General features: G+C 42.2%; 1 protein-coding gene and 1 non-coding gene across 3 annotated transcripts in view; both read left to right on the forward strand.

Moving 5' to 3' along the window:
- The window catches only part of RAB11FIP4 (RAB11 family interacting protein 4), a 111,845-nt gene extending 105,062 nt beyond the window's left edge, over positions 1–6,783 (forward strand). For both annotated transcript variants that reach the window (XM_075579898.1, XM_075579899.1), the window contains 6 exons: positions 432–572; positions 1,762–1,843; positions 2,322–2,459; positions 3,700–3,858; positions 4,283–4,426; positions 4,841–6,783. In XM_075579898.1, the coding sequence (XP_075436013.1) occupies positions 432–572; positions 1,762–1,843; positions 2,322–2,459; positions 3,700–3,858; positions 4,283–4,426; positions 4,841–4,957 (781 nt within the window). In that variant the 3' untranslated portion in view covers positions 4,958–6,783. The remainder of the gene's footprint in view (positions 1–431; positions 573–1,761; positions 1,844–2,321; positions 2,460–3,699; positions 3,859–4,282; positions 4,427–4,840) is intronic.
- A 10,634-nt stretch (positions 6,784–17,417) lies between these two features.
- Positions 17,418–17,489, forward strand: TRNAT-CGU (transfer RNA threonine (anticodon CGU)). The gene has a single exon. It is a non-coding gene; the product is annotated as a tRNA-Thr (tRNA).
- Positions 17,490–25,715: the final 8,226 nt, after the last annotated feature.

The following is a 25,715-nucleotide window of genomic DNA, read 5'->3' on the forward strand; positions in this document are numbered from 1 at the left end:
GTTACAGGCGTCTCTGGTGCTGAAACGGTTTCAGGGTGCAGTTACTTACACTCTTGTACGTGAGCTCAGGGTGCTGCCCTTCAAAACAGATTAGCAACCTTATTTTAATTTTGTTTTTTCTAAGCAGTATTTGAGTTTATTTACAGGCCCAAAAGCCTGCAGTAGAGTGTTCACGTGGCCACTCCTGCTGCTTATTCTCATGTGTCCACCCCGACCGGCAGCACGCTTTTCCATACAGACTTCAGAGATACTATCAGAGAACCTGTCTTATCCTGAGCTTTTCTGATGAGGCTTTTTGAAGTCTCGTGTTCATGTTAGGTGTTTGCTCTGTTTCTTTATGAATAAAACGTACAGTAAAATTCAAAAAACAGTGAGCGGGGGGAACAAACCTTACTGTACAGAATAGCCTTCACCGTGTGCTGTTTTCGTAGAGTACATGAATTGGAGGAGCTCCTAAAAGACCAGGAGACCAGGTCAGAGCAAGTGTTGGACGACGAATTAAAAAGGCACAGAGAGACGTACAGTAAAATTGAGAAAGAAAAAAGCACTGAGATTGAACTCTTGAATACAAGGTAATGTTTAATGCAGAGGTTTGCGACTTTTTTTTGTTAAGGATCCCTATAATTATATTGTGAAATTCTGCAGAACCCCAACCCTCTCTAATAGCGCGTCTGAGATCAGGTACATTGTAAGGAACCCCGATCCTCTCTAATAGGGTGTCTGAGATCAGATGCATTGTAAGGAACCCCAACCCTCTCTAATAGCGCGTCTGAGATCAGATGCATTGTAAGGAACCCCAACCCTCTCTAATAACGCGTCTGAGATCAGATGCATTGTAAGGAACCCCAATCCTCTCTAATAGGGTGTCTGAGATCAGATGCATTGTAAGAAACCCCAACCCTCGCTAATAGCGCGTCTCATTCCAGATGCATTGTAAGGAACCCCAACCCTCTCTAATAGCGCGTCTGAGATCAGATGCATTGTAAGGAACCCCAACCCTCTCTAATAGCGCATCTGAGATCAGATGCATTGTAAGGAACCCCAACCCTCGCTAATAGCGCGTCTGAGATCAAATGCATTTTAAATTATTCTGTATTTGGTACAATCTTCAAATATCCTGAAAATTGGAATGAACCCTTTATGGGTGCCCGGGGAACCCAACAGTTCCTAGGAACCCCTGTTGAAAAACACTGGTTTAATGGATGTAATTTATTTTTTATATGCAGTATTGAAATGGTAATTCTGTGCTCGACATAAGATTTCCCCAAGCTCTGTACGGTTGTGATATATAATTTCCACGGCAGACTGTCTGCAGGGCAATGATTTAATTGTAACCTCAGACATGTACAAACTTGCCCAAATTTACGTCGCCTGTGCTCCACGCAAACATTCAAAGAAATTCGCAAAAAAATGTTTTAAAACGTTTGCTAGAACTTTTTTAGTCCGAAATCTTCAGGGGAAATTAACAAGTCGAATCCAAATGTGACATTCCCGACGAAATTGACAAATTTCGCCAACGTAGAATCTACCCTCATCTTTACAACAGGTGGAGAGATACTATTGGCCCCGTCTGAGATACCTGGGATAGAAGCCAATTTAAATATGCAAAAACTGTAACACATATGCAAAAAGCTTTGTTTCCCAGGTATCTCAGCGGTGTTCACAGGCGTCTCTGTGCAATTGCTACCGCTTATGCGTCTCCGCTGGTGAGCGTTGGACTGTCCTTCTTGAGATTAATGTCATCTTGCATTTGATTTCCAGGATTGAAGAACTGGAAGAAGAAAATGAGGACCTGTTAGCCACAGTCACCCGGACTAAATCACAAACAGAGAAAATAGATGAGGTAAACAGAGGTGTCTTTATATAAAGGACATACTGGAGCTAAACTAGGGTAGTGTCACCCTGCTCCTACTCTATGTATCTCCCCAGTTTGCACTTTTGGGGGGAGTTACATGATGCACAGATAATGAGGTGTATCACATTCTGCGTCTCTGCTAGCTCTTCTAGAGCGCCGACCTTTACAACGTTCGTCGTGGACAGGCAAAGGGTTAAGCTTCACCTGACCCACTTTATTATTTTGATATTTGGGGGTGGGGGGAAGAGAAGTTTATACACAAATCCAAATATACAGATTGGAAAATTCAACTTGACAGTCACTCAAGAAAAAACAACATTAAATCTAGGTAATTATTCCTTTTTTTTTTTTGTAAGTATTTTGTGCAAACGGGATACACAGCGAGAATCCGTCACGGAAATACATTGTGTTTTAACTTGGTCCGGCTCGCCGTTTTGATATCGTATCGTCCGTTGTCTTGTGGCAGGAAAGGCAGAGAATGTCCGATAAATTGGAAGATACCAGCCTGCGACTTAAAGATGAGATGGACCTGTACAAAAAGATGATGGATAAATTGAGACAGAACCGCCTGCACTTTCAGAAAGAGAGGGATGCCACGCAAGAGGTAAGTGCTTACGGCACGATGTCAATATTTAATTTCCACAATACAACAAATAGTCAGACGAACACTGCGTTTGAAGCCCAATTTCCGGTGACCTTGGGTCACCTTGGAATGTTCATAAGGTACCTTATCACTTGCCTTATCTCCAGGTTGTATCTTATCTGGACTCTTCCGACCTAAGAAAGAATTAGCACGACTAAAATAGAACACATTTATATATTTGTGTTGTTTGTTAACTTATTTTCAGCTGCTCTCAGCTGTTGGGGGTTGGTGGCTCCTCCTTCCCAGGGTTTAAGCTCGCCCCCTCTCCACTTCCCAAGTCAGCAGGTCTTTTTCATTCTACTGGATATAGATCCAATGTTGGTCTTTCTCCCTCATAATAGAGGTACATGAGAATTTTAATTCTAATAGAGGTATATTAGTATTTTATCTGGTAGTGTTAGGACCTGCAAACTGGGTCTGCCTTGACGTGTCTTGCAGGCTTACGATGCTTTCGCCAAAAGGGTTAAACTAAATGACCCCTTTTTTAAGAGAACATATAAGTATTTTACTGTGTATTTTTGTCATATTGGATGTAGAGCATTGGGTTTCCCTGTCGCTTGTTGTTTACATATATAGGGTGCCAACATTTTGTAAAATGGTTTTTCAAATTGGCGAAAATTCACTAATTTTCGAAAAATTCCCTTCGCAAATGTTGTTGAGCTCGACAAAAATGTGCGAATATTCGAGAATACACAAAACTGCAAGTTTCACAGCGAATTCTAGTCCTTTTCCTATTAGAAGCTGTAAGAACTCAGTTAATTATATGATCAGCATCCCAATACTTGTATAGGGAAACCCACTTTCAAAAGCTCAGGCCGCGCGTATAGTGACGGCGACACGATGGGTGACGTCACCCGTCGCCACAGGCGAAAGTTATATTTCGCCGGGCGCCGTCGTGGGTTTCCGGACATTTGATTGGTTCAAGGGCCGTTACATGAGGCGACAGCCCTTGAAAAATCTAATTTTGCCGGCTAACAGTTTTCGCGACGTCGCTCCGTCGCATTGTCGCCGTTGCGCGCACTATAAGCGCACGCGGCGGCGGCAATGCATGTGTTTTCGGTCGCTGTCACCGGCACTATATGCGCGGCCTTAGAAGGAGATAGATTTGGGAAGCGTTTGAATGAAACAAGATGGAAACAGCTGACCGAACGCACAGAAAGACAGGGAATGCTGAATCTGAAGATTCGCTCTTTGTTTTCAGCTTATTGAAGATTTGCGGAAGGAGCTCGAGCACCTGCAGCTCTTCAAATTAGATTGTGAGCGGCCCGGCAGAGGAAGGAGCTCGTCCTCCAGTATGAGCGAGTTCAACGCTAAGGCGAGAGAGCTGGAACTGGAGCAGGAAATGAGACGGATGAAAATGGTAATGGTCTCTTGTGTCTTCGGGCGGCACAATCCGGCCTTTCTGGAGTCTCCAGAGGGTCAGGGCCGATCAGAGGATAGCATGGGCGTCAAAGTAATCTACTACGCATGTTTAAAGGGGGCTGGGCCCACCTGAAGCTTTCCCGAGACCCAGGACTGAAGTGTTGAGTGAGATTACGGGTTGTTGAGTGTGGGGCGGTTCTGAGTGGGGTGGGACAGTGACACGTTCTTTCGGCGTGTGGCGAGAGCAAGCCTGGCAAAGGAAGGGGACCGACCCGGTCAGGCGCCAGCTGCAGGGGTCAGCCGGCCGTGCACCCTTCCACCTGCCGGGGGGGAGGTGGTGGGCGGAGGGGGGGGGGGGAAGTACTACAGGAACAGCACATTGAATAAATCCCGCTGTGGCCTGACTGAGATATCTCCCGCAGGATAACCAGAAACTTCGAGACCAGAATGACGACCTGAACGGTCAAATTCTCAGCCTGAGCCTGTACGAGGCGAAGAACCTCTTCTCCACCCAGACTAAGGCCCAGTCTCTGGCTGCTGAGATCGACTCGGCATCGCGGGACGAGGTACGCAAGGCACCCAGCAACTCGCACAGCTCACTCTCCGCTTCAGCATTGGCGGCTCAGTCTTTGGCTGAGCCACCGATTAAGCCGCCTGTGCTGAAGCAGGGATATCCATAAAAGCTATCTGCTTAAACCAGGGGTGGGCCGATTCCAGTCCTCAAGAGCCCCCAACAAGTCAGGTAGTAGGGATGTCCCAGCTTCAGCACAGGTGGCTCAATCCGAGGCTCAGTCAAAAGTTGAGCCACCTGTGCTGAAGCAGGGACTGATTGAGCCACCTGTGCTGAAGCCATACAAGCTGGCCTGGTGGTGGCCTTTGAGGACTGAGATTGAGACCCCCTGCCGCCCGCCTGCAGAACATTGCACTCGCCCGTCGGGATATTGCATTGCTAATGTTAAACTCTCTTCTTTTGCTTTCAGCTCATGGAAGCCCTGAAAGAGCAGGAAGAAATTAACTACCGTTTGCGGCAGTACATGGACAAGATTATCCTGGCCATCCTGGACCACGACCCTTCTATACTGGAGATCAAAAATTAATAGCCCCCATCTCCCCCCCCCCCCCACCCCGCCGCCTAATATTTCTATACGGGCAACTCTGGATCTCTTGACTACTGTGAAGTATTTATAAATATAGTTTTATATATTTCCGCTCTCGGCGGCATTTTGTTGCTCGGGGCGAATCGTTGTCCTGTGAACTGTGGAACGCGTCGATATTCGCTCTGTCTGGCACCGTCGAGAGCCCCCCCCCCGCAGTCCTCTCCGTGCTGTACCCCACGAGGATATAACTGGAAGGAAGGAATGGATTTAGAAGATGACTCTACCGCTACAAAGTCCGCAGTTGTTAGTTCGTTGGACCAGTCGGTGATCGGATTGGCAGCTCCAGCTAATCGAATGTAAATTGTGGTTACACTCCTCAACTCCAGCCCCCGACAGATCAGGTTTTCAGGATATCCCTGCTTCAGCACAGGTGGCTCAATCAGTCCCTGCTTCAGCGCAGGTGGCTCAATCAGAGGTGAAAACCTGACCTGGTGGGGGGGGGGAGGGACTTAAGGACCTGGAGTTGAGCACCAATGAGTTACGAGATAATGTTATATAGGTCAACACACACACACACACACACACACACACATACACACACACACACACATACACACACACACACACACACACACACACACATACACACACACACACACACATACACACACACACACACACACTCTGAGATGCAAACATGTATTAATCATGGAAATTAAAATCAATCCTGTTCACAGCGTAAGAGGCAGAAAAAGCACAGGAGTGACAAGAGATTCGGCCCCGCAGAGCTTGCAATCTAAGTAGCAGAGTGGACGACGCGTTAACGGTGTACAATTTGATACCTGACGGTAGAAAAAAAGACAACAAAAAGCGGTTTTTTTTTGTAAAATACCTAGATTTTTTTTTTCCTTTAATAACCCGTAAGACATTATTTAAATGGAATAAAAAAAAACAACGTTAAAAATTAAAACACTAGTCAGATTGTAAATAGTCAAATATAATTCTGGCGCTGATTGCTGAGAAAAATGTATTTTAGGAAGCTGGACGTGTAGCAGAATAAACTTAACTCTGTCTCTCCCTTAATGTGAAGGAAGCATCCAGGTGGGAGACATTTGTCGGAGGCTCGAAGCGGCTAAGCGAGGGCAATAAACGGCATAAGATGTATGTAAGGCCGAGCTCATACACGCCGCTTGCTTGCGACAGTGCGAGCTCTTGCTGCGGTAGCACGCGCCATCTGTGCGCGTAGTGTTGGAGGCGATGGCGGGGGTGTGGCTATGACGTCACGGAGCTGGTTTGCCGTGATTGGCTGAACCACTCGCGTGATGCGCCCGCCGCTTGAAAAGACAATTATTTTTGTTGCTCTGCAGCCTTTGAGAAATAGATTCCGCTGTAGCACTTTTGTAAATCCTTTTGCCAGTGTATATAGGGGTCGTATATAGTACAACCTCAGTATGTTTAAATACTGATACCTAGAGAGGGGCGAAGCTCTCCAAAATCCGTTTTCGCGGAATTTCCCCCGAGCTTTCCATTCAAAATCCGCGGTGTGAAATTCGTACGCGGATTGTTACCGCGTCAATCCCGGGGCGGATGAATCCAAAAAGCGTTATTGGATAACAACCGGCTTGGTGGATTTAAGAATCCAATCCGTGGATCCCGCAAATCCACTGGAGGATTTGAAGACTCCAATCCACGGATCCCGCAATTCACGGACTGGCTTCTTAAAATCCGCCGCGCGGATTGGGGGAATCCACAGATTCGATTTGCCAGTTAAAAAAAAAAAAATCCGGTGAAGGCGAATCGCGCTTTTTGAGACGGATTCTTTGAAATCCGCAGATTTAAGTAACCGGCTGATGCGAAGCGGATCCAGATCCGCGACGACAACAAAACATTCGCCCAGCTCTGCCGATAATAATGTATGTAGGACTATATATATATACATATATATATATATATACATGACGTTAGTTTTGCTGTGTTGCAGTCTGAACGTATATACCGTGCATGAATTTCATCTGCAGTCCGTGTGCCTTCCTCACCCGTCGTTCAGAATGTACCGCTTCGCATCTCATTTTTATAGGGTTTTTTTTTTCTCCATAATGTCGGCATTCATCACAGACTGTAAATGTGTAAATAAAATTAGAGATGTGTATTCTATTTGTGCCACAGCTGAAGAAAAGAAAGAAAAAAAACCCCAATATAATTTTTCTGGTGTTGGGGGAAACGTCACCAATTAACTTATTCTGGTTAATTAGGGGCATCACTTCAGGCATGTTTGGGTGTAATGACAATTCTTTCTTTTGTGCAGAAGACATCCCCGTGAAAAAATGCAAACCTTCGAGCCTTTAGTGCAGCAGGTCATTTGTGATGAACGGAAAAGTGTCGCCTCTGGTTTATTGTCGGTGCGAGTTCTTTAATCATTTGTTTTTTTTCGGGTGGGGGGTTAACTCGTTCGGTGCAGGGAAAGAAAAAAATAGCGAAAGTGTCGAAATTCTATGTACAGGTTTTGTTTTGTTTTTTCATTTAAAAAAAATTTCTGGGGAGAAAAAAGTCAAAAGTCTGAAATTTTCATTTGACATTTTTTTCCTTTATTTTGTTGAATATTCAAATATTTTATAGTTTTTTTTTTTAAATATCCTTTTCGTTTTACCCAAAATGTAGAATATTCTCCAATTTTCGCCAATTTTTTTTCTTCTTTTGCCCAGGTTTTCATTTTCTCCAGTTTTACCGTGTTCGAATATTAAAAAAAAAAAAATGACATTTTTTTTTTTGAACTCCAATAAACGGGCAAATATTTGAAAATGTGAAGAAATGCCGTTTTCGCTGCGAAGGTGAATTTTACCCTAAAATTCGGCTACTTGTAAAGGCCGGGCGTGGCTTAAGAAGGAAATCTACATTTACCAGTTTGCAGGAGAATTTCCTCTACACAGAACAACGCTCACTTTTAACCTTTTAACAACTACAGGTTCATTTCGTGAGCAGGTATATATTCAGTAATAGCTTCATCGTTCCTATAATGTGTATATCCTGCTGTAAAGAACATGTTTATACAGGCAGTCCTCGGTTATCCGACACAATGCGTCACTCAAAATGGCGTTGGATAGCGAAACGTTGTAAAGTGAAACACGTTTTCCCATAGGAACACTGTTTACATGAAAGGTTCCGTTCCTGAAGGCATTTTTAATGCTAAAATACACCAAATATTTTACGCAGACAATAAGATATGCAGCACACACATAAATTATATAGTGCATATACTGTATTATATATATATATAATATATTATATAGTATAATATATATTATAATATAGTATATATATATTATATACACATAAATAACGTTGCAAAGCATCCTAAGAGAGTTGGATAAGCCTTTACAACTTCTTTCACTGCAGCCTCTCCCAAAACTGACTGCACAAAACACTGAAACCCTGACGTGACCCTAGCATTGCAATGCAGCAAAACACATGACAAGGTACAGGTTCACCCCTGCTGTTTAGTCTGCACACACTCACTCTGCTCATAACAGCTCCATGCAACACTGCCTACCTCTGGCATCATGAACCTGCTATGTCTTCTAACTTTTTTCTTTCTCCTGGCCTCATGGAGATGCTACTCCCTCTATCCACTACAAACTCCTCCATCCTGGCCCGCACCCAACATCACCATACACCCTGGACTACTCAAAAGCCTTGCACTATCTACTGAATGTTGGTGGAGAACTCTAAAAACCAGCACACCAACCACTGCTCACTCTAATGGAAAACACCACAAATTTACAACTTGCAAACAACTACCCAAATTTCTACTCATACTATTACTCTCTCTAGCAGGTGATATTGAAACTAACCCAGGTCCTCCCATTTCAACTCTGTCCCATGCCCCTGAGAATTCCACCTTTAAATTCCAAAAAGGGCTATCTGTCGCCCATATAAACATCCGGAGCCTGCTGCCCAAACTAGACGAACTAAGGGCATGGTGCCTTATGCATAAACCCAAAGCCATCGTTCTTACAGAAACATGGCTATCCTCTAAAACCCCTGATGCAAATATCGCCATTCAGGGATACTCCATTTTTAGGAGAGATAGGTCAAAGAGAGGAGGAGGGGTGTTATTTTATATTGCAGACACCTTACAATTTACACTGCTACATTGCCCACCAAGTCCACCCTCTTTTGAAACTCTAGTTGGCAAAATCTGCCTCCCCTTTTCTAAGCCCATCTTGCTTGCTGGCATCTACCGCCCCCCTAAAGCCCTTCTACAATCCTTGACTGATATCACCCAATTTCTTGCCTCCATTTCCTCTCTGAATGAGAAGAGTGAGCTGCTAGTTCTTGGGGATTTCAACTTCAATTGGCTTGACCCTAAAAACCACAAAATCCAGATACAACTCAAGTCACTTAACCTATCGCAACTCATTTCCCAACCCACACGAATAAACCTGAAGTCGCATAACCATTCCTTGCTAGACTGGATTCTCTCCTCAAACCCCAGCAGAATCCAATCCTCTGGCATCCTTCCTGACATTTTCAGTGACCATGCAATAGTATACTGTGTAAGGAAAATTAAACCGCCCCATTCAAGCCCCAAAGTTCTCCTCACTAGAACATTTAAAAACTTTAACCCACAACAGTTTCTGGCTGACCTTACCAACTGCCCATGGCACAGAATCGATTTAATTCCCGACCCCGATTCTGCGCTCGACTATTTCCAATCCGAGTTCTTAAAACTCTGCGATACCCATGCTCCACTACGCAAAATAAGGGTACGGGGGGCCCACCTTCCATGGGTTACACCTGACCTTATAGCACTCTACCAGTTCAGGGATGCCTTGTGGAAAAGCTACAAAGTAACTGGCACTACCAAGGATCTCAATCACTACAGATGCCTGCGGAACGTGTGCACAAGGCAAACAAGGCATGCAAAAGCACAATATTACTCTGACAATCTCCTCCAGAATACATCAAACCCAGCTAACTTCTGGAAGGTTATCAACAATATATTCCAGCCTCCTAACCATCAACAACCAAGTAATATCACTAAGGGGGATATTACTCTGACAAACCCCACTGACATTGCAAATGCATTCAATGATTACTTTGTGGGGTGTGCCACTAACTTATTAGCGAAACGCAGCACAAACCCCAAACCTGAATCTCATCCTGGGAGTACCCCTATAGTCCCACCCCCTCCCAACACTGCCCACAATTTTCAATTTAGCCCAGTATCTGAAGAGGAGATTACACAAGCGCTCCTCAAACTAAAACTAAGCAGCCAATGTAGACCCGACTTACTACAATCTAGGTTCCTACGACTTGGTGCCCCAGCCATTGCCAAACCAATTGCGTCCATAGTCAACTCTATCCTGTCTGCAGGCCATATCCCTAAGACCTGGAAAACTGCCAGAGTTGTCCCAATCTTCAAAAGTGGGGACAAAAACACTGTCTCAAACTACAGGCCAATCTCACTTCTCCCAATTCTATCCAAAGTTATGGAAAAATGTGTCCACTCCCAATTAAGCGATTTCTACACGAAGACAAATTTCCCTAGCCAATTCCAGTCTGGGTTTCGTCCCAAACACTCCACCGTAACTACCCTGCTAAAAGTTTGCAATGAAATCCAGTGTGGAATGGAACGGGGACAACTCACTGGTGCAGTATTCCTAGATTTTGCAAAGGCTTTTGACACAGTTGATCATGCTATCCTGCTTAACAAACTCCAGAGCTCTGGAATAGGGAAACATGCTTTAAACTGGTTTCAGTCCTACCTATCAGGAAGATCCCAACATGTGTCCATCTCAGGCTCTAACTCCAACCCCCTGGATATCACCTGTGGTGTCCCGCAAGGCTCTGTTCTGGGGCCCCTACTCTTCTCAGTGTTCATTAATGATCTTCCCACAGCTTGTAAGGAAGCCTCAATACACATGTATGCAGATGACACAATCCTGTATGCACACAGCCATAGCCTCTCTGACCTTCAACACATACTTCAGTCTGACTTTTTGAGACTCGAAAACTGGATTTCCCAAAACAAACTGTTTTTAAACACTGACAAGACTGTAACAATGGTATTTGGGACCAAGACTAAATTTGTAAAGCTTCCAGTGACTGAGCTCCTGATTAGAACCAACGCTAAAACCACCCTAACACCTGTCACTAGTTTTAAATACCTGGGCTTATGGTTTGACTCCCACTTAACATTCGGGATGCACATTGATACCCTGACAACCAAGACCTATGCCAAACTAGGGGTACTTTACAGGAACAAATCCTCCCTAAGTCTCCTGGTCAGAAAGCGTATTGCACAGCAGATGCTAATGCCAATTATTGACTATGGAGACATAGTATATGGCTCGGCTCCTCAAACCCACCTTAGCAAACTTGACACCCTCTACAATTCAATTTGTCGTTTTGTTCTCCAATGCAACTACAACACACATCACTGCGAAATGCTCAAAGAACTAGATTGGTCATCACTAGAGTCTAGGCGCAAAGTTCACCTTTCCTGTCTCACCCTCAAATACTTTCTGGGCAAGCTACCCAGCTACCTGAACAAGCTCCTCACCCCTACCACATGCAGTACCTATCACCTGAGATCAGACTCCAAAAGACTATTCATGGTCCCAAGACTCAACAAAGTATCCGGACGTTCCTCCTTCTCCTTCCGTGCACCCCAAAACTGGAACAACCTACCAGAGACTCTCATATCCACCACCAGCTTAAGTTCTTTCAAATCTAAGGCTGTCTCACACTTTAATCTGGTCTGTAACTGTTTCATACGCTCATAATATATATTTTCTTTAACTGTGCATGCAATGTCTTGTATATAAATGTATACCTTGTTCATTTATGTAACTGTATTTGTAACCATGTATTATTTGTTTTACTCTGTGCCCAGGACATACATGAAAACGAGAGGTAACTCTCAATGTATTACTTCCTGGTAAAATATTTTATAAATAAATAAATAAATAATTTTGGCGGTGTAAAAATGAACATAGGTATGCGTTGCATAGCGTTGGATAAGCCATTCGTTGTAAAACGAGGACTGCCTGTACGTTGAAAAAAGCTGTGATTTGAAAAACGGAATTCAATAAATTGGTCAAGTGCAGTTTTTGGAAAAGCGTCAAGTTTCTGCAGAAATATCCAAAAATAAATATAGCCAAAACTCCAAATAAAACCAGTCGGACGACGATGGCGAGATTGATAAATATCCCGTTATAATTTGTACTTAAATCTTCCGGAACTGTCTCTTGCTTCCATGCAACTTAATAAACTGACGTTCGGAGACTCATTTTCCAAATTACTCCGCGTTCGAGACGTGAGGATTTTTCATGCGCGTCAGCGAATTTGGAACATTTTGGAGCCTAAAGTAAGTGATATTTTCACACGTTTTTTCAGACTTCTTTGAACGTTTGATTGAAACAGCGGCAAAGTGAGTCTTGGGCGGTTGTCCCATCTAGTCAATGGCAAACTTTTCGCCGAAATTCAAATTCGGCTGCGAAAACGGCGTTTCCTCACAAATTTATCTTTTTGCGAGTTCGGGAAAAAATATCACCTATTTTTTTTTCCTATTGAACAAAGCGAAAGCGGAAAAAAAAATTGCTTCAAAGTGAAGGAGAACATTAAAAAAAATAATAAAAGACGCAAACCTTGCAGCGAAAAAAACCCCAAAGTAAAGGCAGGCGCATGTCCACAAAACGGTGCTATGAATGGGAGTAACAGCGTGCTAGCGGTTAGCACCCTTTGGTGGACTGAATTTTTTGCTTTCTTGTGATTTTTTAACAACAAGGTTTGAATGAGCTTTTTATTTTTCAGCACTGATTTTTTTAAAGGCGAAATCCTTCCAACTGCTGTTCTGAGACAAAAAAAAGGCGAAATCAAAGCCCGTTAATAAATATCTTTTTCCTTAATAATAGATCATAAAAACATCACATTCCCTTCAAGGCAAAAATACATTTCCCCGACCAAAAAAAAAAGCAAAGAAAATCCAGTCCTACTCATGAAACGAATTATTCATCACCCCAAATTAGTTAATTTCCCTACGATTGAGCATTTTAGAACTTTTTAATATATTCTTATTTTTGTAACCCCCTTTGCCGCCGCCGGCGACGCCTCGCAGAGAGGTTCACCGTAGCAGGATTTTATTCTACATGGAATGTTATAAATCAACGTACTATGGACTAAAACGGGGCCAAAAAGGTTATTTTTCATACTGTTAACGATTTTCTTTTAAATGAATGGTTAGCAATGTCGCGTCGGAGTCCACATCGTGGAGTCACCGTTGCAGAACGAGTTTGTCGTTAATTCAGATCGCGATTCGTTATTGCTGCCGTGTACGTGTATTTCCTTTGTGCTATTTTTTTATTAATGGTGTGAATTCCTAAAAATTGCTGTAATGAGAACCATGTGAATAAACCATTCGCTTTTTCTGCACGAGTAATTGGCCGAGTCTTTCACACGTTCATTCATTTTATTGCTGTACAAGTAGTTTATAAATACCACCACTTTCTATTTACAAAACGTGCTTGCCACGGTGTGGAAGTGGCACTTTCATTTTTTTTTTTAAATCTTTTTTTGTTTTAATATACGCGGCCTTTGATTACCTTTATTGAAAACTAATTACCAAAGCTGCCGATCGATTCGTTCTCCCGTGATCGATCGGCAAATATCCGGCTTCCCAGCGTTCACTAAATGGCCGCCTTTCAGCTTCAACCCATCCTTCAGTCAGTGTAACTCAGCAGCTACAATGTATTCTTATATTACTATGGTAACATTATCTATTGTTACAGTTTGCAGCTCAATCTGCTGGGAACATTGGCAACAAATGATCAAACAGGAAAGTGTTGCAAAGATCTTGCACTGCTGGGGAGGTGGGCTAAAGCCCGCTATAGAAATCAAAGGATGTTCGGTATATAAAAGCTCATTAGAAATGCCATTAAATTGAACATTTTTTTTGTAAGTATCTAATACTACACAACTGATTTATTTCAAAACACACAAGTAGGATATTGCATGGATTGCTTCTTTCATTGATACAGTTTTACGGTTTCAATTTACTTGTAATATAAATATTACATAGAGTGTTGCCCCAATATCCAATAAATTTAGAATATTTTTCAGTTTGACCACTGGTTCCTCCGGCAACCAAAGAGTTAAAGGGGCAGCCCCAGGTAGCTGGGCAAAAAAATGTATAGGAAACATTAGGTTTATTTTATTTATTTATAAAATATTTTACCAGGAAGTAATACATTGAGAGTTACCTCTCGTTTTCAAGTATGTTCTGGGCACAGAGTAAAACAAATAATACATGGTTACAGGTACAGTTACGTAAATGAACAGGGTATACATTATATACAAGACATTGCGTACACAGGTAGATCGATAGATCGATAAATACGCAGACAGATAGACGATTATAGATAGACAGGTGATAGATAGATAGATAGATAGATAGATAGATAGATAGATAGATAGATAGATAGATAGACGATTATAGATAGACAGGTGATAGATAGATAGATAGATAGATAGATAGATAGATAGATAGATAGATAGATAGATAGATAGATAGATAGATAGATAGATAGATAGACAGGCAGGTATATGATAGATACAGTAGGCAGGTATATGATAGATACAGTAGGTAGGTATATGATAGATACAGTAGGCAGGTATATGATAGATACAGTAGGCAGGTATATGATAGATACAGTAGGCAGGTATATGATAGATACAGTAGGCAGGTATATGATAGATACAGTAGGCAGGTATATGATAGATACAGTAGGCAGGTATATGATAGATACAGTAGGCAGGTATATGATAGATACAGTAGGCAGGTATATGATAGATACAGTAGGCAGGTATATGATAGATACAGTAGGCAGGTATATGATAGATACAGTAGGCAGGTATATGATAGATACAGTAGGCAGGTATATGATAGATACAGTAGGCAGGTATATGATAGATACAGTAGGCAGGTATATGATAGATACAGTAGGCAGGTATATGATAGATACAGTAGGCAGGTATATGATAGATACAGTAGGCAGGTATATGATAGATACAGTAGGCAGGTATATGATAGATACAGTAGGCAGGTATATGAGAGATACAGTAGGCAGGTAGATAGATTATGGGGTGAGCAGTGGGGCTGCTATCTTGCTGTTTTACTCCAATGAACACAGTGCACTGCTGTTCTCTGCTGCCACCCCGTGGCCACTCCTGAATGACAGGTGATAGACGGACGATAATACTGTAGATTAGAAAATTCAGAGATGCGCAAACTTGTGGCGCTGCGCCCCCCCAAACCCCCCTCCCCAGATTATAGACTGACAGACAGAAAGGTATATGATAGATACAGTAGGCAGGTATATGATAGATACAGTAGGCAGGTATATGATAGATACAGTAGGTAGGTGTATGATAGATACAGTAGGCAGGTATATGATAGATACAGTAGGCAGGTATATGATAGATACAGTAGGTAGGTGTATGATAGATACAGTAGGCAGGTATATGATAGATACAGTAGGTAGGTATATGATAGATACAGTAGGCAGGTATATGATAGATACAGTAGGCAGGTATATGATAGATACAGTAGGCAGGTATATGATAGATACAGTAGGCAGGTATATGATAGATACAGTAGGCAGGTATATGATAGATACAGTAGGTAGGTGTATGATAGATACAGTAGGCAGGTATATGATAGATACAGTAGGCAGGTATATGATAGATACAGTAGGCAGGTATATGATAGATACAGTAGGCAGGTATATGATAGATACAGTAGGCAGGTATATGATAGATACAGTAGGCAGGTATATGATAGATACAGTAGGCAGGTATATGATAGATACAGTAGGCAGGTATATGATAGATACAGTAGGCAGGTATATGATAGATACAGTAGGCAGGTATATGATAGATACAGTAGGCAGGTATATGATAGATACAGTAGGCAGGTATATGATAGATACAGTAGGCAGGTGTATGATAGATACAGTAGGCAGGTGTATGATAGATACAGTAGGCAGGTATATGATAGATACAGTAGGCAGGTATATGATAGATACAGTAGGCAGGTGTATGATAGATACAGTAGATAGGTATATGATAGATACAGTAGGCAGGTATATGATAGATACAGTAGGCAGGTGTATGATAGATACAGTAGGCAGGTGTATGATAGATACAGTAGGCAGGTATATGATAGATACAGTAGGCAGGTGTATGATAGATACAGTAGGCAGGTGTATGATAGATACAGTAGGCAGGTGTATGATAGATACAGTAGGCAGGTATATGAGAGATACAGTAGGCAGGTATATGATAGATACAGTAGGCAGGTATATGATAGATACAGTAGGTAGGTATATGATAGATACAGTAGGCAGGTATATGATAGATACAGTAGGCAGGTATATGATAGATACAGTAGGCAGGTATATGATAGATACAGTAGGCAGGTATATGATAGATACAGTAGGCAGGTATATGATAGATACAGTAGGCAGGTGTATGATAGATACATTAGGCATGTGTATGATAGATACAGTAGGCAGGTGTATGATAGATACAGTAGGCAGGTATATGAGAGATACAGTAGGCAGGTATATGATAGATACAGTAGGCAGGTATATGATAGATACAGTAGGTAGGTATATGATAGATACAGTAGGCAGGTATATGATAGATACAGTAGGCAGGTATATGATAGATACAGTAGGCAGGTATATGATAGATACAGTAGGCAGGTATATGATAGATACAGTAGGCAGGTATATGATAGATACAGTAGGCAGGTGTATGATAGATACAGTAGGCATGTGTATGATAGATACAGTAGGCAGGTGTATGATAGATACAGTAGGCAGGTATATGAGAGATACAGTAGGCAGGTATATGAGAGATACAGTAGGCAGGTAGATAGATTATGGGGTGAGCAGAGGGGCTGCTATCTTGCTGTTTTGCTTCAATGAACACAGTGCAGTGCTGCTCTCTGCTGCCACCCTGCGGACACTCGCTGAATGACAACCAGTAGTGTCCCGGGGCTTCCTGATATAAGTACGCACAGAGAGGCTGCAGTATGCGGGGATTATCACATGCAATGTACTCAATACTATATATATATATATACATCGAAGAGCCCGGGGCTATCCTGGCCTGTGTGCGGGGCAACACACTCTCCTGCACTCTCATTCACTCTCCTCCCCTGCACTTTCCTGCACTCTCCTGCATCTTCCTGCACTCTCCTGTCCCTTTCTGCACTCCGCTGTACTCTCCTGTACTCTCCTGCCCCTTCCTGCACTCCGCTGTACTCTCCTGCACTCTCCTGCCCCTTCCTGCACTCCGCTGTACTCTCCTGCCCCTTCCTGCACTCCCCTGCACTCCGCTGCACTCTCCTGCACTCCTACACCCTGTCTCCCTGTGAAACAGCCTGAAGGACAGCGGCGCGGTGGCCAAGTGGTAAGGCGTCGGTCTCGTAAACCGAAGACCGCGGGTTCGATCCCCGCCCGTGCCTAATCCAGCAATGTTTTATCTCCTCATTCTGTGTTATATATACATTTATGTATATATATGTATACAGTATAGCATTATATATATATTTATGTATATAGGAGTAGGAGTATATATATGTATGTATATAGCATTATATATATATATTTATGTGCCTGAGTATATATATATTTATGTATATAGGAGTATATATATATTTATGTGTCTGAGTATATATATATTTATGTATATAGGAGTATATATATTTATGTACATAGCATTATATATATATTTATGTATATAGGAGTATATATATTTATGTACATAGCATTATGTATATATTTATGTATATAGGAGTATATATATTTATGTACATAGCATTATATATATATTTATGTATATAGGAGTATATATATATATATTTATGTATATAGGAGTATATATATATTTATGTATATAGGAGTATATATATTTATGTACATAGCATTATATATATATTTATGTATATAGGAGTATATATATATATTTATGTATATAGGAGTATATATATTTATGTATATAGGAGTATATATATGTATGTATATAGGAGTATATATATATATTTATGTGTCTGAGTATATAGGAATCAGGGGAATTCGTCCCTTTAATCATTTTTTTTTTTTACAAACAAATAAAATGCAGCCAGTTGTCCTGATGAAGGTTGGACAAAGGTATTTATTATTGATGCACTGTTACTCCATATTGCGCCGTGGCGGTATATATAGGCGTTACACAGTGGCGCAGTGGCGGTGTGTATAGGCGTTACACAGTGGCGCAGTGGTACTAGCAGGTACTCGTAAGCAGGACATCCCGGGTTCGATCCCCGCCTGCGCCTCTGTCTCACTTATTGTGCAATGTCCACGTGGGGACAGAAGGTGACTCTGTGCATAATAATACTTTTTAGCCATTTGTGACATCTAGTGACATGCAATCTGTTCCTATGGGAGCCCAACACTCACACACTGTGCTGTCATAAGAATAACTGACACACACATTGTGCTGCAATAGGTGTATCTCTGACACACACACTGTGCTGCACTAGGTGTATCTCTGACACACACACATTGTGCTGCAATAGGTGTATCTCTGACACACACACTGTGCTGCACTAGGTGTATCTCTGACACACACACACATTGTGCTGCACTAGGTGTATCTCTGACACACACACACACACACACTGCTGCAATAGGTGTATCTCTGACACACACACATTGTGCTGCACTAGGTGTATTTCTGACACACACACATTGTGCTGCACTAGGTGTATCTCTGACACACACACATTGTGCTGCAATAGGTGTATCTCTGACACACACACATTGTGCTGCAATAGGTGTATCTCTGACACACACACACACACATTGTGCTGCAATAGGAATAACCAACACACACACTGTGCTGTCATAGGAATAACTGACACACACACTGTGCTGCACTAGGTGCATCTCTGACACACACACACACACACACTGCTGCAATAGGTGTATCTCTGACACACACACATTGTGCTGCACTAGGTGTATTTCTGACACACACACATTGTGCTGCACTAGGTGTATCTCTGACACACACACATTGTGCTGCAATAGGTGTATCTCTGACACACACACATTGTGCTGCAATAGGTGTATCTCTGACACACACACACACACATTGTGCTGCAATAGGAATAACCAACACACACACTGTGCTGTCATAGGAATAACTGACACACACATTGTGCTGCAATAGGTGTATCTCTGACACACACACATTGTGCTGCAATAGGTGTATCTCTGACACACACACACTGTGCTGCACTAGGTGTATCTCTGACACACACACACACACACACACACACACACACACACACACACACACACACACACACACACACACACACACACACACACACACACTGTGCTGCAATAGGTGTATCTCTGACACACACACACTGTGCTGCACTAGGTGTATCTCGGACACACACACACACAAACACACACACACACACACACACACACACACACACTGTGCTGCAATAGGTGTATCTCTGACACACACACATTGTGCTGCAATAGGAATAACCAACACACACACACACACTGTGCTGTCATAGGAATAACTGACACACACACTTTGTTGCACTAGGTGTATCTCTGACACACACACACTGTGCTGCACTAGGCGTATCTCTGACACACACACTGTGCTGCAATAGGTGTATCTCTGACACACACACATTGTGCTGCAATAGGTGTATCTCTGACACACACACACTGTGCTGCACTAGGTGTATCTCTGACACACACACATTGTGCTGCACTAGGTGTATCTCTGACACACACATTGTGCTGCACTATGTGTATCTATGACACACACACACTGTGCTGCACTAGGTGTATCTCTGACACACACACATTGTGCTGCACTAGGTGTATCTCTGACACACACATTGTGCTGCACTATGTGTATCTCTGACACACACACACATTGTGCTGCAATAGGTGTATTGTGGATTCCTAGGCACTGGGAATCAGCACATACTGAAGCAGTAAACCAGACTTATTTCCCGCGTGCAGAAAACGGCGGGCCCTCATCCGGCGGAACAAAAAGGTGGCCTCTATCCAGAGTCAGGCGGACACGGAGTAACTGGGCCGTGGCCCAGACGTGTCTCCGTGTGAGCAGCCGTGTAAGTCTCTGTTCTGTTACTTCTTAGCATCAGTAAATGTTTGTGCCGGCTACAACTGAGAACCAACGCGATCCGACCTGCCTCGGGGGGAGGCCAGTGTTTGTGAGTGATATTATCTGCAACTGGGACTAACATACAGTGTATAGTGACATAGTTATAGAGTGACCTAGTTACATAGTTATAACGTGACATAGTTACATAGTAGATATTACATAGTTACATAGTTACATTGTAGATGAGGTTGAAAAAAGACGCACGTCCATCAAGTTCCACCTATGCTAAATTTAGACGACAGATACTTTATCCTATATCTATACTTACTTATTGATCCAGAGGAAGGCAAACAAAAACCCCAGTGTCACATCATCCAATGATATCTCATAAGGGGGAATACATTCCTTCCTAACTCCAAATATTGGATTACTCAATACTTTTTTTCCCAATAATCCATTGATCCATGATGGCAACTAAATTATATTCAGAAATTCTGATTACAAACGTAACATATCACACCCACCGACGTTTGGCGCATGAAAATAAGTATATTCTCTTTGCTATCTCAGCGTGGGATAGAGCAGATTTAAAACAAGAAACCCCAGTGAAGGAGAACCAATAATACTCACAATTTACTACATGCAAAGATCCCATTATCAATCAAATATGTGCATTTATGGATTTATTTGTATATGTACACAATAGCAATAACAACCTGATCATTAGCAGATAAATCATCAATCTCCCAGCTATTTAATTAATTCAATTTAAATAATCTGCCTGTCGCTGGCAGAACTCGGCACACTTGGTACCGCCAAATTGAATAGGTACAGGACATAAACAGGCAACGTACCCGCTAAATACTGTAGGCGAAGACTGAGCCACCTGTGCTGAAGCAGGGATATCCTGAAAACCAGTCCTGTTGGTAGCCCTTGAGGACTGGAGTTGGCCGCTCCCGTGTTAAAAAAAAACCACGATATTTTGCTCAGCTGCAGATAAAAATTTCCCCCAACGTTATCAAACAAACTATTCCAAAAACTTTCAACGCAAATGGCGTCCTTGGCTTAAATCTGGCGTCCGTGTGGCAGCCGGGAGACCTTCATCCCACGATCGCCCCCCGGGAATTCCACGCCCAATAATCAATAAACGAAATATATTGGAATTCGTTAGGCCGAGACAGTTATTTCAAATGTGCGCAGAGCATATTGCAAAGCGTCTGTCTGCGCCGCCGGCTTCAGTTTAAGTAACTGCGCGGGCAATTTGTTAATCGCAGAAAATATCATTTGGAGTGGAAAGCTGTTCCGTTATTTGCATAGGAGGTAAACGAGAATATTTGCAATAGGAAGGCATCAAGCTGGTTTAAGACACATTTTTTTAACCCCTTGACTGCCCTGTTCGGGGAACGTTGAAGGAGCAGTCCCACCAATATCCTACGTGTGTGTTTTTTTTAAATAAATCGATGCTGTAGTATTAGATAATACTTACTACATTTTTTTTTAAATTCAACTCAACGCCATTTTTAATGAGCTTTAATATACAGCGCATCCTTTAATTAGTATAGCAGGCTTTAGCCCACCTCCCCAGCAGTGCAAGAGCTTTGCAACACTTTCACGTTTGGGATCATTTGTTGCCAATATTCCCAGCATTAACCCTTTCGTTCCACAAAGTTATGTCATGTATTTGTAACCATGTATCTGTCATCATAACTCTGTGCCCAGGACATACATGAAAACGAGAGGTAGCTCTCAATGTATTACTTCCTGGTAAAACATGTTATAAATAAAATAAATACAAATGTCTTAATTGCATCATACACTTTATTATGGTTTTTAGTGATTAAAGGGATGTGTTTGCGTGAACTAATATGGTCTGTAATTTAATAATCGCAGGATTACGTATGAGTTTACAATAATGTATATCCATACATATCCCAACAATATTAATTAATATTTTTTTATTAATGCACAATTGAAATAAAGGAAGGAAGGACACTATAAATAATTGAAATTAACAAAAGTTAAAATGTTACATTTCTCAACATTATAACAATATATTATAACAAGATTTGCATTAGCACACGAGAAACGCGTTATTAGCACACGCTAATCCCAGTATACCTGTTAATACGACAAAAAATAATGTGGATCTATCCTTAAATATCTAATACATTTTACATTTCGAGTTCTCAATATTCCATCAATTCCTATTTTTGGGTTATTTGAAACGGGAAATGCAAATGTTATGCATTATTGATATAATTATAATATGTATTATAACTAATTACAATGTAAAATATTATACTATTAAATACAATCTTCATAGTTAATAAGTTAAGCTTGTGATTAATGAAATAGGTCGTTTTTTTACTGATCTTTAATCATTTTGAGTGGTGTAGAGTGTAAACTATTCTCTGACCACTAGAGGGACCTCTCGCTCTCTCCTTGCCACCACCAGCAATAGAGCTGCATAGAGACCCATGAAGAAGAAGATAGTTCAGGCAGAAGAGGGAGGGGATGACAAGAGAAGGCAGATTAGAAAGCAAATCTGGAATCAGGAGGCTCAGCAATGTATGGGGGTAGAAACAGGCTTCCAGTGCAGATTTGCTAATCCCTTCAGAGCTTGTGGGAGAGGACAGGAGCAGCCAGCCATGATCAGCCAGTGATGAGCCTGTCTGGATCAAGGGGGTGTGGACTGTGGGTTCTTGGTGTTCTGCAAACAGTATCTGGAGCCCAGAGGGGAAATTAGGGTGGCATTATAGGATTTCACTGGTGGATGTGTCACTCAACCCTTGGGATGGTCCTGGACACCTTCTGTGGATATGTCTCTCTTGCTCCTTGGACACCTCTTCTGCAGAACAAGCCTACAGAATGGTTTCTTTTTGCATGGATGATGGTTGGTGGTAGAGTCTTCAGCTCCTGGTTGTGTGTGGGGAGGTGGAGGGGGGAGATGTTTTAATGGGGGGGGGGGTTCATTGAGTCAAACTCCTTCTTGATCTGACAAGCTGGAAGAGGTAAACCCATGGAGATGGTAACACTTGTTGGTCTTCAGTTTAACGAGAAGTGGAACAAGTCCCCACCACCCTACAGGGCATAGAAGTTTTTCTTTTGAAGGTCAAGTCTCTTAGATCTGGAGGAGAGAGGAGCAGAATGTACAGTAATGATAAGGGTGGGGTCCCTGCAATGCATCTGAAGGAGGTAAAGTTAGACCATGGCTGGAATTTTTAATTTGGGGCTAAAAGTGACTGGTTTTCTTAAAGGTGGACGAAAAATAAGAAGGTTGGTACAGTGTGTCTGCAAAATTGTATATGATCTTGGCAGCATACAAGTGGTGTCGTGGGGGTGACCCAATCTTAGGCTACATCTCAAAAATAATAATGTTCTCCTAAAAAGCCTAAAATAATAGCTTTTTAGTCCGATTGATCACACACAAAAAGTCACTAATTCTTTATATATATTTTTAATTTCATTTTTAAATGCAATGTCTCTGCAGCAGGGAGGCTGGTTCTCATACTCTAGGTTTGGGGGGTTTTCATTGGAAATGGGATAGTTTGCCATGCCTTTGAATTTGCTTACTGATCACAGAGGTGGGGGATTTGAATGGCGTTCAAAGCTATTTGTTGCATATCAGCTGCAGGCCGCTCCAACGTTATAATGCAACTTACAAATAGGGGCGAATCCGGCCAAATCCCCGTTTCCTGGATTTTCCACTGGTGTTACCGCCGAAATCCGTTTCGCCGGTGTACAATCCTGGCAACGGATCTGGGCCGGTTTCAACCGGCGCGGATTCATCAAAAATCCGCCGCTGGATACCACGTGTGGACGGATGTGTAGCATCCAATCCGCGGATTCATGGTGGAATCCGCAGGTTGGATTCTACACGTCCGTCCACGGGTGGCAGAACCCACGGAGTGTACTGGCAATAATAATAGTAATAGTAAAATCGGCAAAACGCGAGCTCGCCCTTTTTGACATTGATCCTCTGAAATCCACGAACCAAAGGAACCGGCCGTCACGCTGCGGATCCACATTCGCCCCCAAAAACTCGCCAATCTCTACTTCCAAACTAACTCGCCCTCGCTACGGTGCCGAGCCCCGGGGCAGAGCGGTTCCAGCTGTGAAAGGGCACGGCACGCTCGCTTTGGTTTCAGTTTTAATCTGGCACTTTCTTGCCAGTTGGGTTAATCTGATCCTCGCTGCTCAGTTTCCTCTTGATAATGATACACCATGTGTAAATAAACGAGATAACATTAGTCTGATATAGAGAAAAAGACACGCGTGCAACTACTGTAGATATGTTTTTTCTCTGCTTGTGTCCATGTATTAACACATATATATATATATAAAAATTGTCTCCTTCTGTTTGTATGTGTGTATATATATATATATATATATATATATATATATATATATATATATATATATATATATATATAACATTTCTCTGCTTGTGTCAAGCTCCCCTAAGATATATATAATGGAAGGAGAAGTGCATGCTCCATGGTACAGATGAATTTAATTAATATATATATATAGAATTCACAGAAGCAGACGGCACTCCACTTGCAATAAGAAAAAATTGGGTGCTTGCCCCATAAAGCAATAATAAACCATACGATACCGTTTGAAGCACGAGATCAGGAGACAGCACTCTGGTAAAAAATATATATATATATGTATATACTTATATTTACGTACATTAGGTGAATATATATATATATATATGTACAGTATATACTTATATTTACGTACATTAGGTGAATATATATATATATGTACAGTATATACTTATATTTACGTACATTAGGTGAATATATATATATATGTACAGTATATACTTATATTTACGTACATTAGGTGAATATATATATATATGTACAGTATATACTTATATTTACGTACATTAGGTGAATATATATATATATATGTACAGTATATACTTATATTTACGTACATTAGGTGAATATATATATATATATATATATATATATATATATATGTACAGTATATACTTATATTTAAGTACATTAGGTGAGCTTGACATGCCCTGCACAGCTGGAGGGGAAATAACAACGTCGGATTGATCTCGCCGCCCCTCCATAGGCGAGTTTTGACAATGCACCTGGTGCGTTTTTTTGTCGCCCGGCACACTTCGATCTGTGCGCCAATGGCCATCCGCATCATATTCCTACGCCGCTCATCCGTGGACGCCCGGTCGGTAAACGGTGGAAGTTGAGAGTTTGGGGTGTGGGTCTTTGCGGGCGAGATGAGATGGTTTGTGTTTTCCAACTGGCCTACAAAGTCCCAGTCCCCGTCTCTCCGGGTCAGCGGGTCAGTCCCCGTCTCTCCGGGTCTCCGGGTCAGTCCCCGTCTCTCCGGGTCTCCGGGTCAGTCCCCGTCTCTCCGGGTCAGTCCCCCGTCTCTCTGGGTCAGTCCCCGTCTCTCCGGGTCAGTCCCAGTCTCTCCGGGTCTCAGTGTCAGTTCCCGTCTCTCTCCGGGTCAGTCCCCATCTTTCTGGGTCTCCGGGTCAGTCCCCGTCTCTCTGGGTCTC

This window comes from Ascaphus truei, chromosome 22 (assembly GCF_040206685.1).
Source record: "Ascaphus truei isolate aAscTru1 chromosome 22, aAscTru1.hap1, whole genome shotgun sequence".
Taxonomy (NCBI): Eukaryota; Metazoa; Chordata; class Amphibia; order Anura; family Ascaphidae; genus Ascaphus; species Ascaphus truei.